The following is a 20,808-nucleotide window of genomic DNA, read 5'->3' on the forward strand; positions in this document are numbered from 1 at the left end:
ATCTTTTAGAGGGAAAGCAAGACTCAGGATCTACCTAGCTCTTGTTTAAAAAAATAAAAGTTGTCTCATTTGATTCTTGTCCCATGGCCTCTCCTATCTCCTAATTTAAATAAAGGTATTCATATATTCCTCAATAAAAAGATATCCTAATTTTTAAGCTATCATTCTTTGTAGATAAAATAACAGTGTTAATAGTGTTTAACAAGACTGTCCATTGTTACCTAATCTAATACAATTTGTTGTAGTAAAACTAAATGAAGAATTTAAATTACAAAACATTAAAGCAACTCCTTTTTGAAGGAGAGGCATTGGGAAAAAAGAGCCTAAAGCATACTAATATTCTACTGTAAACCACTCTACAGCAGTCGAAGTTAACTATAAATGAAAACTAGAGAAAAATTCAGACAAAGCTACTTTAGAAGAAAAAAATGAACAGCAGCACAAAATACCTGAGAGCCAATAGCTGGGAATGTAACACCTTGTTCCTTAAGGTTCTTAATCATTGCCGATATCAGACTAAGCTGTGGATCATTCTTAAATTCATCTGTCCATTCAACCATGAGAGCTTTTAATTTTTCACATACTTTAGGATGACCCTAAGGAACAAAAAAATAAAAATAGAAAGAAGAAAAAAAAAATATAAAAATTCTAAAGTGTTACAGATCTCTTTTAAAATCACAAATTGTCCCTCTATAAGAGATGTTCTTTTAAATATAAAATTAAATATATATATTTTGTATGTATATATTCATTTCCTAAAGCAATAGACTACACTTATGAAAGTAAGAAAATGGTTAACATCTATAAATCAACATTACTTTCATACCATGAAAACCAATAAAAAGATACCTATATCTCACTCCAAAACTGAAACATGAATGTGTAATAAACTTCCTTTGGAGACTGAAAGGACAGGTCTTCTCAGTGTGACTTACAACTTTATATGCTTTGTACACCAGCACAACAAAGAAAATAACTTATTTTGCATTGCTAATTATATTTATTTAAAAAAAAACTCCAAGGAGAGAATAAATGGTAGGGTTTCTTTCTCCTTACTTTATTCCTTTCAGTTTTCCCATGACTCTTAGCTGAGGTCTGGGTGAAGCACACTACGTGCTAATTATCTTAGGAGCTCCCTTTCTTCCAAAGAGCACCTCCCCTTGAGGAAAAGCTAAGCACATTTAAAGTTCTCTTTATATATGTTTCTGTCTTTACAGACAGTTGTTTATAGTACTCTGTAATTTTTTCCTGCATCTTAAAATTACAGAAAAATATGATATCAAACTATCTTCTTAAACAATCATTCCTCTTACTGGACATTCACAGCACTGTAAAGCGTGTTCGTTCATTAGTTAAAAAACAATTGTGATTCACTGCAACAGAAAAGGGAATCATGATTGAGATCTATAAAATTTTTATTTACTTTCACATTTCTGTACAAGTTTTTTTTCCTACTAACACTCAGAAGCATTCATATACTTCACAATGACCTGAAGAATTACCCTATAAACATTAAAGCCTTTTTCGACATACAATGTCAAATAGTTTAAGCCAGAAATAATTACTTCTAGAACATGAAATTTTTACTAGAAAGACTGTTACTTTTCTATTTTTAGACTCCTTGAATTATGCACTGATTTTTTTTCTGATATGCAGTATTAGAGTTCCCAGCTATCTTGCTTTCTTTGTCCAGATAAAAACATACATACACCTGTATGACCAGAACAGCTACATGTTTTCCTCTATAAACTTGAAAATAAGTCAGGCTTGTTTAAATTCTTGGCTGAAATACTAAGGATCAACTATGTGGTTAAACACACAGAATCCACTCTGGCCTTGAGCAATTTCTTCAAGTCCATAGTGTGATCATCCTATAATTTTCTGACCAGGCACCTTCATTATAGACATACCTGGAGAGACTATCTCTTTCTACCGTGTCCATCACAAGGACTCTGCTGTCCTTAGTATCTAAGTTCCACTAACAAGTGCTACGAGCTGACGCTCCTGGAATTGAGTACTTCTTAGTTTGGAATCACAATGGGCCCAGTCTTGGCTTAGGGTTAGTCCCTAGTAAGAACTTCTCTATCTACAGGTCTGGTCCAATAGAACAGTAACTTAATAGGAAAACCCTGTGGTGGTCAGTCAGGTAGTGTCCCTGTTCACATAAGAAGAACATTCAACAGGACTTTAAATTCTGGCAGTTTCTTCTGAAGGATTCTACATTAGGGAAATACTTTTGTATACAAAAATGGTACCAAAAAAGTGCCTAAAGCAGATTGGTAGTATTTCATTAAATATATAGGAATGGATGTTTTCTTCTCAGATGAAAGGATAGAAAAACACTGAATCTATTTTAATGTGATTTGCAAAAAAAACCAACACTAAAATTTATGTGGATTTGTAGTCTTTTCAAGGAAACACAGACACACAGAAACACAACTTTTATTTATAATCCAGGAACACATATACACAAACACACAAATTCTTTGGAATTTAAAATGGGAAAAACTTAACAATAAAATACATGAAAAAAGGCGGCTTCCTTGATGTCTGGACATAATGTCCCTTACCTTATTTAATACGTTGCTTACTTCACTAGCAAAATCTCTTGAACATACTTCTAAGTGAAAAATTTTGCCACAGTTTGATACACATGCTCCTAGAAGCTATAAGCATAAAGTTAAAATTAAAAGAGTTCAATGCTGAAAGACAATTAAGCAGTGCTGCTTACTTAAAATGAACCGACTTACAGTTAGAGCTTGCATAGCAACATGGGGGTCTTTATGGTTTACTCTTCTCATAACAGAACGAAGACAGTCTTTAGGTCTAAAAATGAGAAATTTAACAATTAATAATAAATCTAGCTCTCTCCACGTGAGTGTATAAAAGGGGAAATACTGTACAGGACTTAGATTATTAATGACATCTGAAAACTATATTCTATTTCCTTTAACATTCCCAAGGTATCATCATGTTCTCTTGCTTAGTAGATACAGATGAGTCATTTCAAGCTAATTCTGCATTTAAAATTGTGGGTAAAAATGGAAGGTTATAGAGGTATATTATTTGTATTTTAATAATCAAATAAATCTTGCCTAAAGTCCAGAGGCAAAGCTAAAGCCACTAGAGGTCAGGTATGGTGACACACACCTTTAATCCCAGGATTTGGGAGACAGAGTCAGATGGATCTCTGTGAGATCAAGGCTACCCTGGGCTACACAAGATCAATGCAGAAACAAACCAGATGGTAGCGGCTCACACCTTTAATCCCAGTCCTAGGGAGTCACGCCTTAAATCCTAGAACTAGAGGGAATATAAAATGAGAGGAGAGAGAGGCTTAGTCTGCTTAGTTTGTAGTCGCCTAGTCTTGGTAGAGGCAAGACTCTCTAGTGGCTTGGCTGCTTTGCTTTTCAGGTTTTCAGGTTGAACCCCAATTCTGTCTCTGGGTTTTCATTTTTTTGTGCTACAGAAAGCTAAGACATTTCAAATCATAACCAAATAAATGCAGCAAGATTTATACATACATACATACATACATATATATATATATATATATATATATATATATATATATATATGTATATACACCTGTTATAAGCCATAGTTTTGGTAGTGACAGCAGCTCCCTCTAGTCCTGGCCCAAGTGGACCCAGCTTGACCTGCTCCATACAACTGTGAGCAAAAGAAAGGTGATGATCAAAAAGCAGACAGGTCCCAGAGCTGCAACAGGACTTGGTGGAGTGACCTACTCAGATAAGGAGAACCACGACACAGGAAAGGACACTGCAGCCTAAATCCCATTTACCGTAGTGCAGGAGTAGTCACAGTCTGTCTGATGAAAATAGGGAGCTTGATAAGAGTTATAAACCACATATGAGAAGCACCATGGCATGGAGAAGAACTTCAGTAGCTATGGCACAAAAAAACAACACTGCATCTACTTCTACCTGGGCTAAGTGGCCAATCTTCCTTCTGCTCAAAGCTGTCTAAAATGACTATGTCACAAACTTAGTGAAAAAGAAGAATATTAGGCTAACCATCATATACCAGAGACAGAAATCACCAGTCAATCTAACCAACATCTTAATTCTTTGAGCTTTTATTACGTACTGGCTACTTAAAGCAATCAAGGAAATAGCTGGCTGATGTAGGAGGGTCATCTGTCTATGTGTTGCTTTCATTGGTTAATTAATAAAGAAACTGCTTGGCCTGATAGGTCAGAACACAGGTGGGTGGAGTAAATAGAACAGGATACCTGGAAAGATTCAGCATGTTTGACCTGGCAGCTTCATGGCGGGCAGCTCTCTGCCTCTGCCTTACTCTGCATCTTTCTCCCAGAATTCTGTTCTGTCTACTCTGTCTATCTAAGCTGCTGTCCTAGCAAAGGCCGAGGCAGTTTCTTTATTAACCAATGAAAGCAACACATAGATGACCCTCCTCCATCAGCTGGCCTTTGTTTTCTTTTTCTGAAATGCTGGAGGCTGACTGCAGGACTTCTATAATCTAGGGAAGCACTCAATCACCAGGATACATCCCCAGTCTACATTTATGTTTACTTTCTATTCTATGTCTAGGCCTCATTGCTATCTCTCAATCTTTTATTTTTAAAACAAATAAAACTACAGTAAATTAAAAATAAATGGACATACATGGGGGTCAGTGTCAGAGTATCTAGCATGCCCTAAGTTTGACCCAATGACAACTGCAAACTAACTATATACTGAGGTATTTAGGGACATCAGGCCAGGCAGGAATGAATAATAATCCACAAAAAAGGAACCAAGTCAGATAAACCACAAATTAATCTCAACTTTTCTCCCTCTGGATACTTCCACATTTTAGTACACACTTGTTACTTATACACAGTTTCCAGAAGACAGCACAAGAAAGGTCATTCTAAGAACAGAGTGATTTCACCCAATCAAGAAGAAATAAATTAAAAAAAAAACAGTAACAAAAAAATTAGAAATCAGAGAATGGAGGAGAGGTACTACATTAAGAAGAATCCTAGAACCTGAGATATTTACTCCAGAGTGCTTGCCATATGTTCATGAGGACCTGAGCTCAATGACCATAGAGCAAAATTGGTGAATCTGGGTTCAGTAATGACCTTGTCTAGAAAATAAGGTAGAGAATGACTAGAGAAGATGCCTGACAACAATCACTGGACTCCACATGCATGCACACAATACACCTCATGTACATGCGCACAAACACAAACCGAACACACATGAATTATATAATTTAAAAAACTAAAATAAATCATATTTTTCAATCTGCTACAATGTAAGCAGCTTCATTCTGCCTCTACAATAATGGACTGAAACTTATGAAGTTATGAAACAAGATAAAGCTTTCCTCTCTTAAGTTAGCCTTCTAACTGATACCAGAAGTAGGGCTGTTGCTATGAATTTCCTGACGATATGATTCAGAAGTCTTCAGAACAGAACAAAACCTGGTGTCTTAGTTAGGTTTCTATTGTTGTGATGGGACACCACAACAATGGCAACTCGTGTAAAAGAAAACATTAAGTTGGGATGGCTCACAGTTTCAGTGGTTCAGTACATTATCATCATGACCGGACCTCGGCGGTGTGCAGGCAAATGTGGTGCTACAGTAATAGCTGAGAGTCCAACATCTTGCAGGCAACAGGAAATCAACTGAAACACCAAGAAAAGCTTAAGCAAAAAAGACCTCACAGTGACACACTTCCTCCAACAAGACCACACCTACTAAAACAAAGCCAAATCTCCCTATAGCACCACCTGCTTTGGGGGTCATTTTCTTTCAAACTACAACATTTGGCAATACAAGTTAGAGAGTTCTACAGTGCTGGAAGCAGAGCTCAATGGGAAATTCAGATAGAGGTGCGGACTACCAACAGAATATAGACAGTAAAGGCAGTACACAAGAGGCTTCAAACAAGAGCTAAGGATTCTACAGGGAATTGAGTCAGAGGTCATTTTTGTTACATTCTGGCAAAGAACTTGCCTATATTTATTCTTGTCCTGAGAATTTGTGAACTTCAAAGTAGAGTACTTAATCTGCTTGTATTTCAAACCAAGACACCATTTAGGCTGTAACATGATTACTGCTAGCTGCTTTTAGCTAACTGTACATAGAATCACAGTGGAAAACACAACAGAAAGGCCTGGAAAGTTTGCAGTTTACCCAGAAAGGAACTGTTGATAAGTTGGGGCCAGGAAACTCGTTGCTGAAGAGATAAAAACTATTAAAAGTAAGTCAAATACTCTACATCAGTACAGTAGGAAAGATACTTGAAGGACTCTGAAGGAGGAGGTACACCACACCTTCCATTTGACTCTGTTTTAAGAAGAGAGCTTGCAGGGTGATGTTGGTGCACACCTTTAATCCCAGCATGTGGGAGGCAGAGGAAGGTGGATCTCTGTGAGTTTGAGGCCAGCCAGGTCTACAGAGGGAGTTCCAAGACAGTAAGGGCTGTTAACACAGAGAAACCCTGTCTTAAAAAACAAAAACAAGAAAGAGAGATAGTTCTAGGGTATCCTACTCAGAGAATAGCCCAGGAAACATCATCAAGGCCCTCTATGGTGTGACCAAGGGGACCCAAAGACTCTTTAAGCTGGGAGAAGCCCTTGGCTGGTTTTGCAGACACACAAAGTCAGTTATATGATCACAAAAGCTTTCCTCCAGAGTTCAAAGAAATGCCTGGGAAGCCAGGGAAAAGGTCAAGATTCCTACAGTGGCCAAGACTGTAATTTATGAATCTTTGACAGTGGGACATAAATGGTGCAATACAATGCAGATCCTAGGAAGTCAGAGATGCCAGGAACGTGGAATGAATATCAAGGTAAGGCACGGGTAGTAAGGGGTGTCAACTCAAGAGAGGCTGTGAAAGCAACAATGCAAAGGACATGAGACTGGGTTTACCACTGAATGGGAAAAAATATTTGCCAGTTATACATCTGACACAGGATTAATAACTAGATTATGTAAGAATTAGAAAAGCTAAACATCAAGACAACAAACAAGTCAATTAAAAATGGGGTATAGAACTAAACAGAGTTCTCAAGAGGAGAAATACATATGGCTACTAAACACTTCATATCCCTGGCAATGAAGGAAATGCAGATTATAACTACTTTAAAATTTCTTTTCACCCCAGTCAGAATAGCCATCACCAAGAATAATGGCAACAAATGCCTGTGCAGCACAGAGTACCCTTTACACTGTTGGCAGAAAAGTGAACAGCGTAACACTTCGGAAAACAACCTGGAGGGTTCTCAAAAAACTTGAATAAAATTACCACAACTCATCCATACCACTCTTGGGCATATACCCAAAGTAATCTATGTCCTATTACTTGCTCATCCACATTCACCTCTATCCTGTAGTCAAGACAGGGAATGGCAGCAGCTAGACACCCATCTTGATGAATAGGAAAATGTGCTACATACACTCAATGAAATTCTATTCAGCTGAAAAGAAAACTTAAATTTTGAATTTTTCAGGTAAATGGATGAAATGAGTGGGCGGGAGTATTGAGTGAGGTAACACAAACCCAGAAAGACAGATGTCACATATTCTCTTGTTTTTTCTGTTTAACTTGGAGTACTTGTAGAAGCCACAAAACTAAAAGAGGTCAGGGGTAGGGGTCGAAAGAGAACCTTAGAAGAAGGGCTGCAGAACACAGGTAAAAATAAAGTACAGAAGGGGATTAGTGGAGGCAGAAAGGGTTAAAAGAGGAAGGGAAGGGGAAGAGGTGGAGAGAACATGGGGACAGAACAGATAAAAAAATACAGCGGTATGAAAGGGCCATATGATAACCTAAAATCTTCTGATCTAATTAAAAATAATAATAATAAAAATGTTTGAAGATGATGCCCTGTATAGTAAGACAGAACCAAAATCCTAGTGCTAAGTGTAGGAAATCTCATATGAGATTTCAGAGGCCCCAAAACAATACAGTCTCCTGCCTTTCCACCTGGTTGCCCGCCAGAACAAGATTTATTGTTTAAGACATTATACAGTTTGGTTGCAAGATACAAAGAAATCAAGCTAAAACTGAGCTGGAAAGCTTCCTGATAGCTAGCTTTTAAACTGCAGGAGGGGACTATACAGGCTACTGAAGAAAGAAAAAACAAAAAGAAGGACCAACAATCCTACTCAACAGTGAACTCCACTTACTACAACACTAATCTCTTGGGCAATAGTGGCACAACTGTCATGTGGAGTTAACCAACCACTTCTGATTGGATCTGAGGTCCACTCCACAGAAGAGAAAATCCATGCCTTGGGAAGTCATAGGTTCTATGAGGGAAATTACTACTGATGTTAATTTAAGCTAAATAGACATAAAGTTAACCTGCCTTCTAAATATTTATATTCTTACCCTTAGAGGCTACTCTCATCCCTAAAGAGGGAAGCCTATCTTTTCAGTAAACAGTGGTGAATGCGAGAGACTCAACATGCCAAGAGTAAGAAATGGATGAGAGACTCAGTCCTTAACAATTCATTTCTCGTTCTCTATTGATGAATGAAATTATGATCTCCCAGCAGATACAGTTACTTGCATTGGACCTGTATAAGACAAGCCCTCTTAACAGTCTGTTGTGAGTAGAGGAGACAATCAGGGGACTATGCCCTTACTGATGATCTGTAGGCTATTGATAAGATTATATGAGACAGAGTCACTGTCTTAAGTTTTGTACCCACTGGTGAATCACTAGGCTAATGAATACTTTCAATGTCATGGACATCCAGAGAGTCTTGTACAAAACAGAATATTCAAACAAAGGACAAAATGAGGTGTAGGGATGTGAAGGTGAGAGTAATCAGAATACATTATATACATGCAAGAAATGATCAAAGAACAAATTTAATGAATAAGCATGGGGGAAAGTTTTGCCTTTAAAGTAATCAAGCCAATTCTAAACTGTACATGGGGACAGGAGAGAAGAGCGAAAAACAGAGCGAGGAACAAAATACAAGTGATATGAAATGGGGTGGGAAGGAAGGCTTTAATCGGGGAGAGAAGAAAACAAATGCAGGAAAGGGAGGAAGGAAGGATAAATTTGAAAACATCTTAAGGAAACATTTATATTTGTGTGTGTGTGTGTGTGTGTGTGTGTGTGTGTGTGTGTCTTAAATGAAGTTATGAGACTTAAGCTAACAATGTGCCATGGACCATCTAACAAAACCCCACCACCCAGCATGAGAAACCTCCCTTTGAGTTATTGAGTAAGGGAAGTCCACGAGATTCCTAAAACAATACAGGATACAGTGTAATACTGTAGTTGCCTTTGGTTGCCTCCCAGAGGCTGAAGGCAAGTCCCTATTATTACTGAAGATACCATGTTCTATGAACACAGGACCTGGAAGATTCAACCTGGATCTTACCTAAATACCACCTCCTTAAGGAACAATTTTCAAAGTGCCAGAAGTTTCTATGTAAACTGCCAAGGGAGGGAAGCAATCAATAGTCCCACCCAGCTGTTATTTCTATTAACCACAACAATAACCAAACCAAACATGACAAGATATCCTAAAAGTATAATAGCACCACTCAGAATGGAAGCCAAAAGCTCTCTTAAATTGGATTTTAAGTCTCACTGAATAGGAAAGTGATGCTTATTACTGGAAACCCAGCCAACTACCTAGGGTCATGAGATGATGACCCTACTCTCACTGTTTTACTAGACCAGCATATTTCCTAATTGCATTCTACAGGCAACTAAAGAATATTAAATGTTAGAGAGGGGGAGAATTAGTCTTCCCCAGGGAAGGGTCCCTTAGCTGGTTATCCAAAAACTAGTGGTCAGACATGAAATCATATACATACAAGAAACATTAAACAGTAAGCAGTTTTTATGTGTGCGCATGTAAAACAACAACAATGAAAGAAAAATAGACCACAATTTGGGAACATGACAGGGGTTGGAAGAAGAAAAGGGAAAGGAGAAAATGATGCAATTATATTTTAATTAAAATTTTAAAAATTTTAAAAATTAAGCAAAGAAAGCAATGAAGAATACTAGTCTTAACAAGTATTAAAACATACCACAAAGCTTTACAATTAAATCCATAAGTAATACACACATAGCACACACAGTATCAATGAGACAAAAGAAAAGACTTAAAAATATACCTAAACACAGATTGAATATACTATAGGAAGGTAGTATTTTAAATCAGAAGGATATAAAATAGGATTATTCAGTAATGGTACTGCTGTGTTCGGAAACTATCTGCACTGTGGATGCTGAATGGAGAAAGGTAAAGTTAGAACAATTCCTCATAGTGCTTCATAAATACTGCAATAAATGACCAAAGACCTCAATGTAAAAGATGAAACAATACAGTGACTAGAGACGGTGTGATGACTTCTTACAAAGTTAAATACAGCCTATGTTTAGGAACACATTCAAGTACCTAGGCATTTACTCAATATATTAATAAATTTGCAAGAATTTACATTTTTATTTCTCACAAAATATCAGCTAAAATGGCTAATATTTTACCTTTTCATTCTGTTTCAGAAATGTTAAGATTGACTTAACAGATAAGTATATCCTTAACCAACTAAAAAAAAAAAATGACATCATGTTTTCCAATTTCTCTATTAACTAAAGGGAAATAATTAACAAACAAAACAGCACCAATTAATCCAGAATCAACTATACAACTTCAACTAATGTGAATAATCAATACTGTGTTCTCCAATTTTTATGACCACTTGACACAAGCTAGAGTCACTGGAGAAGAAGGAGCCTCACTGCAATGTCACCATCAGACTGGTCTCTGAGAAAGCCTGTGGTGCATTTTCTTCTTTGTATCGCTCCAATTTTAGTATTATGTGCTGCCAAAGCAAGCACACATTTTTTTTTAATTGACGATTAATATGGGAAGGCCCAGATTACTGTCATTGGGGTCACCTCTGAGCACATGGTCCTGCATATTGAAAGAAAGCAAGCCAGCAAGCAGCAGTCCTCCATGACATCTGCCTCACTTCCTGCCTCCAGGTTCCATCCCTGTTTGAATTCCTGCCCTGACTTTTTTCAGTGGCAGACTGTGATGTGGAGGTGATAGCAAAATAAACCCATTCTTCCCAGAGCTGCTTTTGGTCACTGTGTTTTATCAGAACAACAGAAACCCCAATTAAGACAAATTCCAACCTCCACATCTATTACATGAACAACTAATAAAACTAACACAGAAGAAGCTATTTAAGAAGACATTTTAAAGAAAACTGATGTCATTCTGAAATTTCATTTGACTTCTAAACAAAGGCTGTTTAGTTCATCATATGACCTAGCTGGCATTCTTCACCACTGACTCACAGACTGGGACTGCACACTGAAAAACATGTGAGTATCTTGAGAAATTTGAAGTATTTTTCAAATCATCAGATTTTATGTTTAATACAATCAAATAGTTTGGTCTTATCTTTATAAAAGCCACATAACCTATCTAAGTAGGGAGAACATGAGTAGTTTTTCAAGGCTGATAAAAATACTAAAGATTATTAATCAGTGATTGAACTTTTTAAAATATTGTTTATAACTAAAATTGATGTTAAATTATGTTTCTATTTAATCCAATACTAATAAACATTAGAAAAATACATTTCTAAGAGTGACTGGCTATATTAAGGTATTGTGTACTAAGTACAAAGCAGCATTTACAAAACAGTGTATACAATGCCTTATTATATATGAGCGGAGAACATACAATCATATTTCTGTAAAGATACAATGAAAAATATAGACTAAAATCTTTTTACCTACAGAAGATGAGTATAAGAAATGGGATGGAAGTGAGATTGATCACTCTTTCTCTGGTAGACAGGTGTGCTGATATGTGTTGACAAGCCCAGGACTTGAGGTTGAGGAGGAAGGCAGGAGGATGAAGAGCACAAGGCCACACTGTATTTGAGCTCACTGCTCTCTTGAAAAAACTTAATGGGAGAGAGGGCTAGCCCAGCAGCTAGGAGCACCTGCTATGAAAGACACTGTGGCAACAGAATACGACAGTGAGAGAGCAGGACACCTGACATCATTCTCTGGCTCTGCGTGTGAGCAGGCACATACCTCACATAAGTATAAACAACACACAAATCAAACTCTCATTTTAAAAAGAAGCTTAACAGTTTTCTATTACAGACTTGATCTGGGAACCTATAATATTCCTATAATGCTAATCCTTTGGTCTTGTAGACACATGGCATCTCTGGCTCACAGTAATTCTAGAGGCACACAAAAATGTTAAAAATCTTTTAAGGATTTAAAAAGAAGAATCCTTATATTAAAATGGCTAAACATATGAAAATTTCTTCATAACAATTCAATGATAAAATGCTGCATTTATTTTTTTTTTTTTAAATGGAGAAAGTATCCCATAAAAGCAAAACTGCCAGGGCTGGAGAGATGGCTCAGCGGTTAAGAGCATTGCCTGCTCTTCCAAAGGTCCTGAGTTCAATTCCCAGCAACCACATGGTGGCTCACAGCCATCTGAAATGAGATCTGATGCCCTCTTCTGGCCTGTAGGCAGACACACAGACAGAATATTGTATACATAATAAATAAATATCTTAAGAAAAAGCAAAACTGCCTTAGGGCCAGCGAAGTCTGAATGGCACTCTATGCTTTTCATTTTCTGTAATGAAAATATTGAGATACTGCAATAAAGCAGAAACACATGTATGTACATAAATACAAAACATATACACATACATTCATTCACTCATTCATTTATCATTGTGCAAGCCAGGCAGACCCAGAGTTCTTTATGTAGCACAATCTAGCTATGAATGCCCATCAATCTTTCTGCCTCTGCCTACTGAGTACTGGGATTACAAGGATGGGCCATTAACTCTGGTTCCTAAAAAAGTCTTACTTGAGCCAGGGAAGATATCACACATGACTTTTAAACCTCAATAATATCAAAACAGTTCCTCCATTACTATTTAGATTTCCAAACCATTAGTAAGGGCTCTAGCAAGATGCCTCATGAATGTAAGCAAATAAATGCTTAGAAAATAATGATGGTTTACAGTGGTCCTCCACCTGTGAGTCATGATCCCTTTGGGGGTCGGACAGTAGATATTATGAATAGCGGCTATTTACATTATGATTCTTAATGGCAGCAAAATTACAGTTGTGAAGTAGCAATGAAAATAATTTGATGGTCGGGGTCACCACACCATGAAGAACTGTATTAAAGGGGTGCAGCATTAGGAAGGTTGAAAACCACTGGCTTAGAAGAACTAGAGACCAGCAATTCTTTGGGGAGTGGAGGAGGAAAAAAAGAAGGGGAAGAAGGGAGGAGAAAAATCACAAATGAATAAGAGCAGATGAGTAAGAAAACCATTCCTGAGTAAGATGGAATTATTTCCTAAATAAATTCCTAGATTTAATATAACGAATTCAAATTCCCAAACAATAACTCAAATGCTAAGTATACCCTGGGGGAAAAACATGTGGATTTTTTTTTTAAATAGCATGTACCTAAACTACTGGTGCTGAATAAAAGAAAATGCAGATAAAAACTTTCTTACAGCTAAAGAAATTAGTAAATTTCAGATATATAAGAAAAAATGTATAATGAATATGGCTGGTACAATGTTAATACAATGAAAAAAATGACATAATTTCTCCATCATTAGACACCACACAAAATTTCACGTTGATTTTTAACTAGAAAAATAGGAAACATTTCTAGTAATGAAAGAAAATGTGTGTTTGTGATTTTAGACACTTGGCCAAATTTTTTAAAAGGAACTTACAGAAAAAAAGAACACTAAAGTAAAGAAAAAAATGAAAAACAGTGAGAAGAACAGACTTCATAACTGCTGACAGTAGATAAAGCTGTACTTTTAAAATACACCAGACCAATCTTGTTTGGTATCCAGTCCTAAGTGGACAAACACCAGATAGGACTTTAATCAAAGGTGTACACTTAACCAAGTGCCAAGTACTTTGACAGAACCAGAATCTGAACCCAGAGTCCTTTCAGGGTCCATGCTTTCAACCACTGAGTTACCTGTTTCTTTCCTCTATACAGAAAAAAAGCAAACAATTCAATCTACAAATGCACTAAACAAATTTACTACATAAATTACTAAAATATACAAATAAGATTTGTTTTTGTCTCTGTTTTGTTCTTGTTTGTTTTGTGATAAGATTGGGTAATCTTATCACAAATATCAAGGATGAGGCCCCAGTCCTCAGCAGTATTCATCTGCCGGGGGCTGAATGAAGGGATTAAAAGTGTGCACCACCACTGCCCAGCAGACACAGTCTTAATACAGTAATATAAAGATAAAGATGAAAGAAGTAGAGGGCTAGGAAGACAGCTCAATGGGTAAAAGTGTTGTCATGCAAACCTAAGGAACTAAGTTCAGTCCCAGAAACCCATGTAAAGGTGGATGGAGAGAACTCATTCCTCAAAGTTGTCTAGTTGTTACATACATGTTGCTTTTCTCATGGCCAAAACCATTTCCACACCAGAAGCAATTTAAGGGCTTATTTTGGTTACAGTTTGAGAAAGGCTATTGTTCACTTTGGTGTGGAAGACATAATGAAAGAAACAAGAGGCAGCTGATCATATCTGACTTCATGGAAGACATAATGAAAGAAACAAGAGGCAGCTGATCATATCTGACTTCAGGAAGCAGAGGGCACAGGATGCAGGGCCACGATAATCCCTGAAGGCACATTCCCAGTGACTCATTCCTCCAACAGGGTTCCACCTAGAGGTTCTACAAGAGTCCCACACAGCACCACCTTCTGGAGACCAAATTTCAAACATAGGAGACTAAGAGGGGTAATTTTGCATTCTAACCACAATAAGGTAAACTAATAGGACAAGTCTTCAAATCCTTTTAAACTAATTCAGAATTGTGATATGCTTTGCTTTTCTAATTTGTCTTAATTATTAGAAGGATGAACAAAAACTCTTGAATGTTTGAAACTCACCCAGTGCGAGATTGGCCAACCTTATCACAAATATCCAAGATGAGGCCCCAGTCCTCAGCAGTATTCATCTCACTAGTTGCTTTCTCTGTAGATTATAAAAGAATTACAGAAACATTAATGTAAAATTTTTATAACATATTATCACATTCAAATCATCAAATTTAATCAAGTCTCAACACCAAACCCAAACAATTGCCAGCACTATGATTAATCAGACTTCGATGTCCAGCTTTCAAAAAGGCAAGTTCAATCTATCACAATCTTCCCTATTCACACTTCATTTGCTTTTGGCATCATATGTAAGCCATTGATTTTTCTCCATTCCAATCTATACCTACCTGCAAACAGACAAAGTAAAGAAATACATTTTCAAAAAAGTTTTAGCTTTACTTGGCAATGAAAGGGACAGGGACTAAGCACTCATCTCTATGAAAATACTTCATGTAATTAAGTTATTTAGCTACATTTGTTGATTTGGCTTTGTCAAAATGGAGAGGAAAGAAGGTTCCAAAAAAAAAAAAAATCAAGTTTTTACTATTTTTCCTATAAGATAAGATAGCTCAATGGGCGAAGCACATGCCACACTTGAGTTTAATGTCTGGATTCTACACTGGAAAGAGAGAAGTGACTCTTGAAATTTGCCCTGTGCACACATGTACATGCATACACACACGCAGTAAAACTAAATTTAAAACTTGATATATTAAAGACATTAACAGAGGCAGGAGATTAATTTTTAAAAACAAGGGCAATATAAACATAGCAAGCTTTTGGCAGCAAACATATTCTAGAAATACAGATATACAGGGTAACCTATGAAGAAGACACAAAAAAGGAGAATCAAAATAGGAATAATAAAGTCTGAAGAACAAGGCTGGTTTATACTACTGCGTTACAAGTTCAAAAACTGGCAACATCAAGAAGCTCTAGAAATGAACGTGAGCAAAGATTTAAAAGGAATGAATGCCAGTTTTAATCCCAACACTTAGCAGGCAGATGTAGGTGATTTCTGCATTCGAAGTCAGCCTGGTCTACACAGGAAGTACCAGGCCGTCAGATAGGTAAGACCCTGTCTCAAGAGAAAAAAATAAAGCTTTAAGAGGAATGACTAGAACTGGGATAGGTATGCAAAAAGAGAAAAGATCATTTAAAAAGAAGAATGAATAGCAGCCTTTTGAAATGGAGTCTGGTCACTAACTGCCTTCCTTACTCAAGGTTCCTAGCAACTACATCTTCTCATGGAACAAAGAATGAATGTTTGCTTTCTGGAGATCAAACAAGGCTTTCTGGACTAGTAGACATGAGAATAGTAGAGACGGCATAAAAATAAAGTAAGTATTAATTCTTGGTTCAGCATGTAAGGAGAAACGATATCATCTCTCCAACCCAACAAACAAAAAGCTGAATACATTGAAAATCTAACTCTTTTTAGATCCCTCACAGAAGGGAATCTACCACCAAATATTGACCCAAAAACTACACAGAGAAGCAAAAGGAAAAAATTTCAACCTAGCACAGTCATCTCCATAGGAACCAATGACAAGGGGGAGGACCCAAACCTAAGTGACAGGCTGGAAGAGCTCAGTGAGGACAAGTACCCAAGTTTAAACTCCAGGGGTGAAATCACGAGGAACCACACACAAAATAAGCTTTTGCTGTAAGAATTACACTAGGTGCAAAGTGAATGTACAAAAGAAATGTCAGGAGGAAAAATGAAACAATTTTCAAAGACCCCAGAGAACTCGGTTCTTATTACAGCCTCTTCTTTGAATAATTAGGGTCTACATTTTATCATGTAACCAAATTAGTTTAACCAGAGATAAATTCACTTGAGGTAGGAAACATCCCAACTCTACCTTCCTCAAGCTTTTCACCTGAAGGAAGAGGAGCACTCAACTACAGTTCACCCTAGTCACACTGCCTTACATGATGGGGAAACACTAGCAAGCATTTGTGAAGTTCATGGTCCAGAGGCACAGGCTCATCAATGTAATCACCATGTTGCCACGCCTCTCTGATACATTGCTCACGCCTATGTAAAAGCCACTAAAGAACTAGCATGGGTTCCTATTCTCCAGTAAACAATGTTAGAATTTTAGCAAAAATTTACAAATCAAACTAAAAGACAAAAGCAATCTGAAAAACAAATCAAGCTTCTGACTGATAGACGACAGAATACTGGAGTTAAGAATTTTGAAACTATGACTAATATGCAAGAACTGTCTACAAGAACCACAGACAGTGCAACCAGATAAAAATTCTAGGAAAGAATAAAAATGGATATTAAACATGAAAATCATAGACAAGAGGTTAATGAAATTTCTCAGTCAATAAAGTTGTTTGACATGCATTCATGAGAACTTGAGTTTGATCCCCAGTATATACACTTAAATAATAATAATAATAATAATAATAATAATGATAATAGCCAGGCAGTGGTAGTGTAAACCTTTAATCCCAGCACTCAGGAGACAAAGGTGGATTTCTGTAAGTTTAAGGCCAGTCTCTTCTACAGAGCTAGTTCCAGGACAATACTGAGGAGACAGAGGTAAATGGGTCTCTAGGGCCATTCACCCTAACATCAATGAACTACTTTTTGCAATAATAGAAGACACACTCTTCTCTAGTCCATGTGCAAATTCACCAATATAGACTGCATCCAAACCATAATATACACTAAGAAAAGTACTATAAATGCAAACCATATAGTGTTTACTTTCAGGCCACTAAAGAATTAATGAAGTAAGCAATAACTAAAAAAAATTCTTAAATACACTTCTTTTTATTAATTTGTTTATGTGTTTATGTGCACACATATGTATATGAGAAATCAGAGGACAATTTACAGAGTCAGTTCTATGCTAACACCATGTAGATACTTGAGATCAAACTCAAGTCATGCAAACACCATTACCACTAAGCTATCTCACTGGCCCTAATTTGGTTGTTTTTTAATTATTATTATTATTATGTCTTGTTACTGTTGTTGTTTGTTCTTGTTTTAAGGTTTTTATTTTCAGATATGATCTCATGTAGCCCAAGCTGCCTTGGACTCACAATGTAGCGAGGATGACCCTGAACTTCTGATCTGCTTTTCTCTACTTCTCAGCGCTGGGGTTACCAGTGCATCACCACACCTGGTTCATGAGGTTCTAGGAATGAAAATCCCTCTAAAGTTGTAAGCAAGCCCCCAATTAAATGCTTTCTTTTATAAGAATTGCCTTGGTACTGCATCTCACAGCAATAGAACAATGACTAAGACAGCCTCCAAACAAATGAAATACAAAGCAAGCTGACAAAACAGAAAAGCAAGTTTTACAAACATTACTACAACTGTTGAAGATCAGCAAACAATATACATCTAGGGAAGTTAACTGGAAAAAAAATACAAGGTATACTAGGAATCAGAAAGAATTTCATGAATATTACAAAATAAATATTACAAACTCTATGCCCACTAATTTGATCCTTGGATGAAGCAAGCCAACTTGTTTCAAGGTATATGCCCAGGTAAGAAAACAGATAATCCAAAAGGCTATCTATTAAGGAAATTAAACCAAGAAAGTTACTAATCTTTCAAACCACAAAGTATCAGCCCAATTGAATTTATAAGCGAATTCTGCAAAACATTTAAGGAAAAATTACAGCAATTCTCCACAATCATTTGCAAAAGACAGAAGCAGGGAGAATGCCTCCTATCTTATCAACACTTCCAGTGTTACCGTTAATACTCAAGTCAGGCAATACTGTTAACTTAAAAACTATGAATAAATCCTTTCCATAATTATAAATGCAAAAACTCCCAGCAAAATGTGAAGAAACTGAATCCAACAATGTTTAAAAAATGTATATGCTTTGACCAAGAGAGAGCTGTACTAATTGTGCAAGGCTGATTAAACATCAAGACTATCACCTTCTGAGACATGCTTAGAAGACTTCTTTATGTGCTCTGCTCAATTATGGAAGACGGATACTAAAAACAAAACACAGAGGGTTGAGGAAAGTGTCTAGTAACAAACCACCAGAAAACCCTTGATGAAGGTCAAGATCAAAGAAATCTAACTCTGTTATCGGCACTTCCAATGTGTGTTCAATTTTTTTCCCAAGTACTAACCAGGGGCACTTGGCCAAAAATTAACAGCTGGAATAATCTTCTAACATGAAAGATTAAGGAAAACACAAACAACTGGGAAAAAGAAAGACGAACAAAGCAATTTAGTAACAGAAACTATGTACAATGGTCAAAGCTGCACAGAAACACAGAGCAGTTAGGCTTGTCTAGGACACAGTGATAAAGTAATGTCATTATGACCTTCAATAACAAGTTTAATTTTTTTAGCCTGAGACTAATCAACCCATACCAATATTCTTATTTGTAGTAGCTTATCATAATCATGTTAACAATGAAACCCCTGCTTCCTTCTCCTCCTCAGTGCCCTGCTAATTCAAGAAAATTCTCTATTTGACATACTACTGAGAGCTATAGGTGTTGGAAAGTTTAATAGCATAAAATACTTTGCGGGCTTACAAAATAATTGATATCACAGCTGTCAGGAACATAGCATAGCTTACAAAGTTACTCTCCAGCACTGGGCAACTAGAATAAACACCTAGCAAGAAAGGCATTAACACACAGTACTAGTACGTGCAATACTTATGCCTCACTGTCTATACCATCAGGTTTCGGTTGTTACGACAAAATATCTCAGACTGGCTGCTCTAGCAGACCCATCAGTACAGCCTTTAATAAAGACCTCAAAGTACATTTTAACACAACAGTCACACAATTACATAAAACAGGAGGCCATGGGATTTTAGAGAACAGGCTCACTTTAAAAACTATAAATACAGCAGCTTGTTCTTATAGGAACTAGTCCAGGTTCCATACGAACTACAATAAACTCTTCCAATGGTTTGGTACTCCCAATAACCTAACTATTTCCTACTAAGTTCCACCTTTTAAGGATCCCATCACCTCTCAACATTGCCACAGTGGGCACCAAGCTTCCAGCTCATGAACCTAAGGGGCATATTCAAGCTACAATACCATTGTACAATCTTTTAATAAGTAAAATAGCAAAAGCAACTTATTAATTCCTATGTAAGAATACACAATTTTCAAAGCATTTTAATTTCACTGGCTCAGAAAGTAGTATCTCAAAGTAAAGGCCTCATATGAAGCTTTTTTTCCCTCTTGTCTTCCTGTTCTGTCCTGTCCTACATTCTCCCATAACCAAAGACATAAAACTAGAATTATTCTTTGCAAGGGTGTGTTATAGCAACTAAAAGCCATTCTTTCCACAGTCAGCAGTAAAAACTAGGATTTCTCTAATCTTCCTCTGTCTAGGAGCTGGCCACTAAGAAGAAACAATTAAGCCCCTCATTCCAGAGGTGCCCTGCTTTACACTCAGGAGGAACAACCACTACAGCACAGAGCAGAATCATCAACGGGTGGGTCTTGGTAGCTTTTTCTACTCAGGCCATTACCATTAGCTCACAGCCTTTCTGTCCAATAACTTTTTTACATAGCTCTGCAAACATCAAATTTACGCATAAAATGAACAGAACAGAACATGCCAGATGTCTGAGACTTAAATCAGATAGCTCCCATGTTAAAAAAATAAAAATAAAAACTATGATCATATCAATTTGTTATGTGTATCTCTGGATAATCTGTCTTAATTGAATTCCTTTTTAAGACAGGGTCTGCTACATAGTCTACGCAACCCTTAAATTCACTATAGAGTCCAGGCTGGCCCTGAATGCATAATCCTCCTTTCTCAGCCATCTAAATGATAAGAAGACCAATAAACACCACCACGCCCAGTTTTATCTGTCTTGATACAAGAATATA

The 20,808-nt window shown here is 36.8% G+C and overlaps 1 protein-coding gene across 1 annotated transcript in view; it reads right to left on the minus strand.

The window, feature by feature from the left end:
• Stam (signal transducing adaptor molecule) overlaps positions 1-20,808 on the minus strand; it is a 52,200-nt gene that overhangs the window by 26,729 nt on the left and 4,663 nt on the right. The window contains exons 2-5 of the mRNA XM_048460670.3: positions 14,955-15,039; positions 2,751-2,826; positions 2,571-2,666; positions 450-596 (exon numbers count right to left, since the gene is read on the minus strand). Of these exons, the coding sequence (XP_048316627.3) occupies positions 450-596; positions 2,571-2,666; positions 2,751-2,826; positions 14,955-15,039 (404 nt within the window). The remainder of the gene's footprint in view (positions 1-449; positions 597-2,570; positions 2,667-2,750; positions 2,827-14,954; positions 15,040-20,808) is intronic.

This window comes from Myodes glareolus, chromosome 14 (assembly GCF_982192425.1).
Source record: "Myodes glareolus chromosome 14, mMyoGla1.1, whole genome shotgun sequence".
Classification (NCBI taxonomy): domain Eukaryota; kingdom Metazoa; phylum Chordata; class Mammalia; order Rodentia; family Cricetidae; genus Myodes; species Myodes glareolus.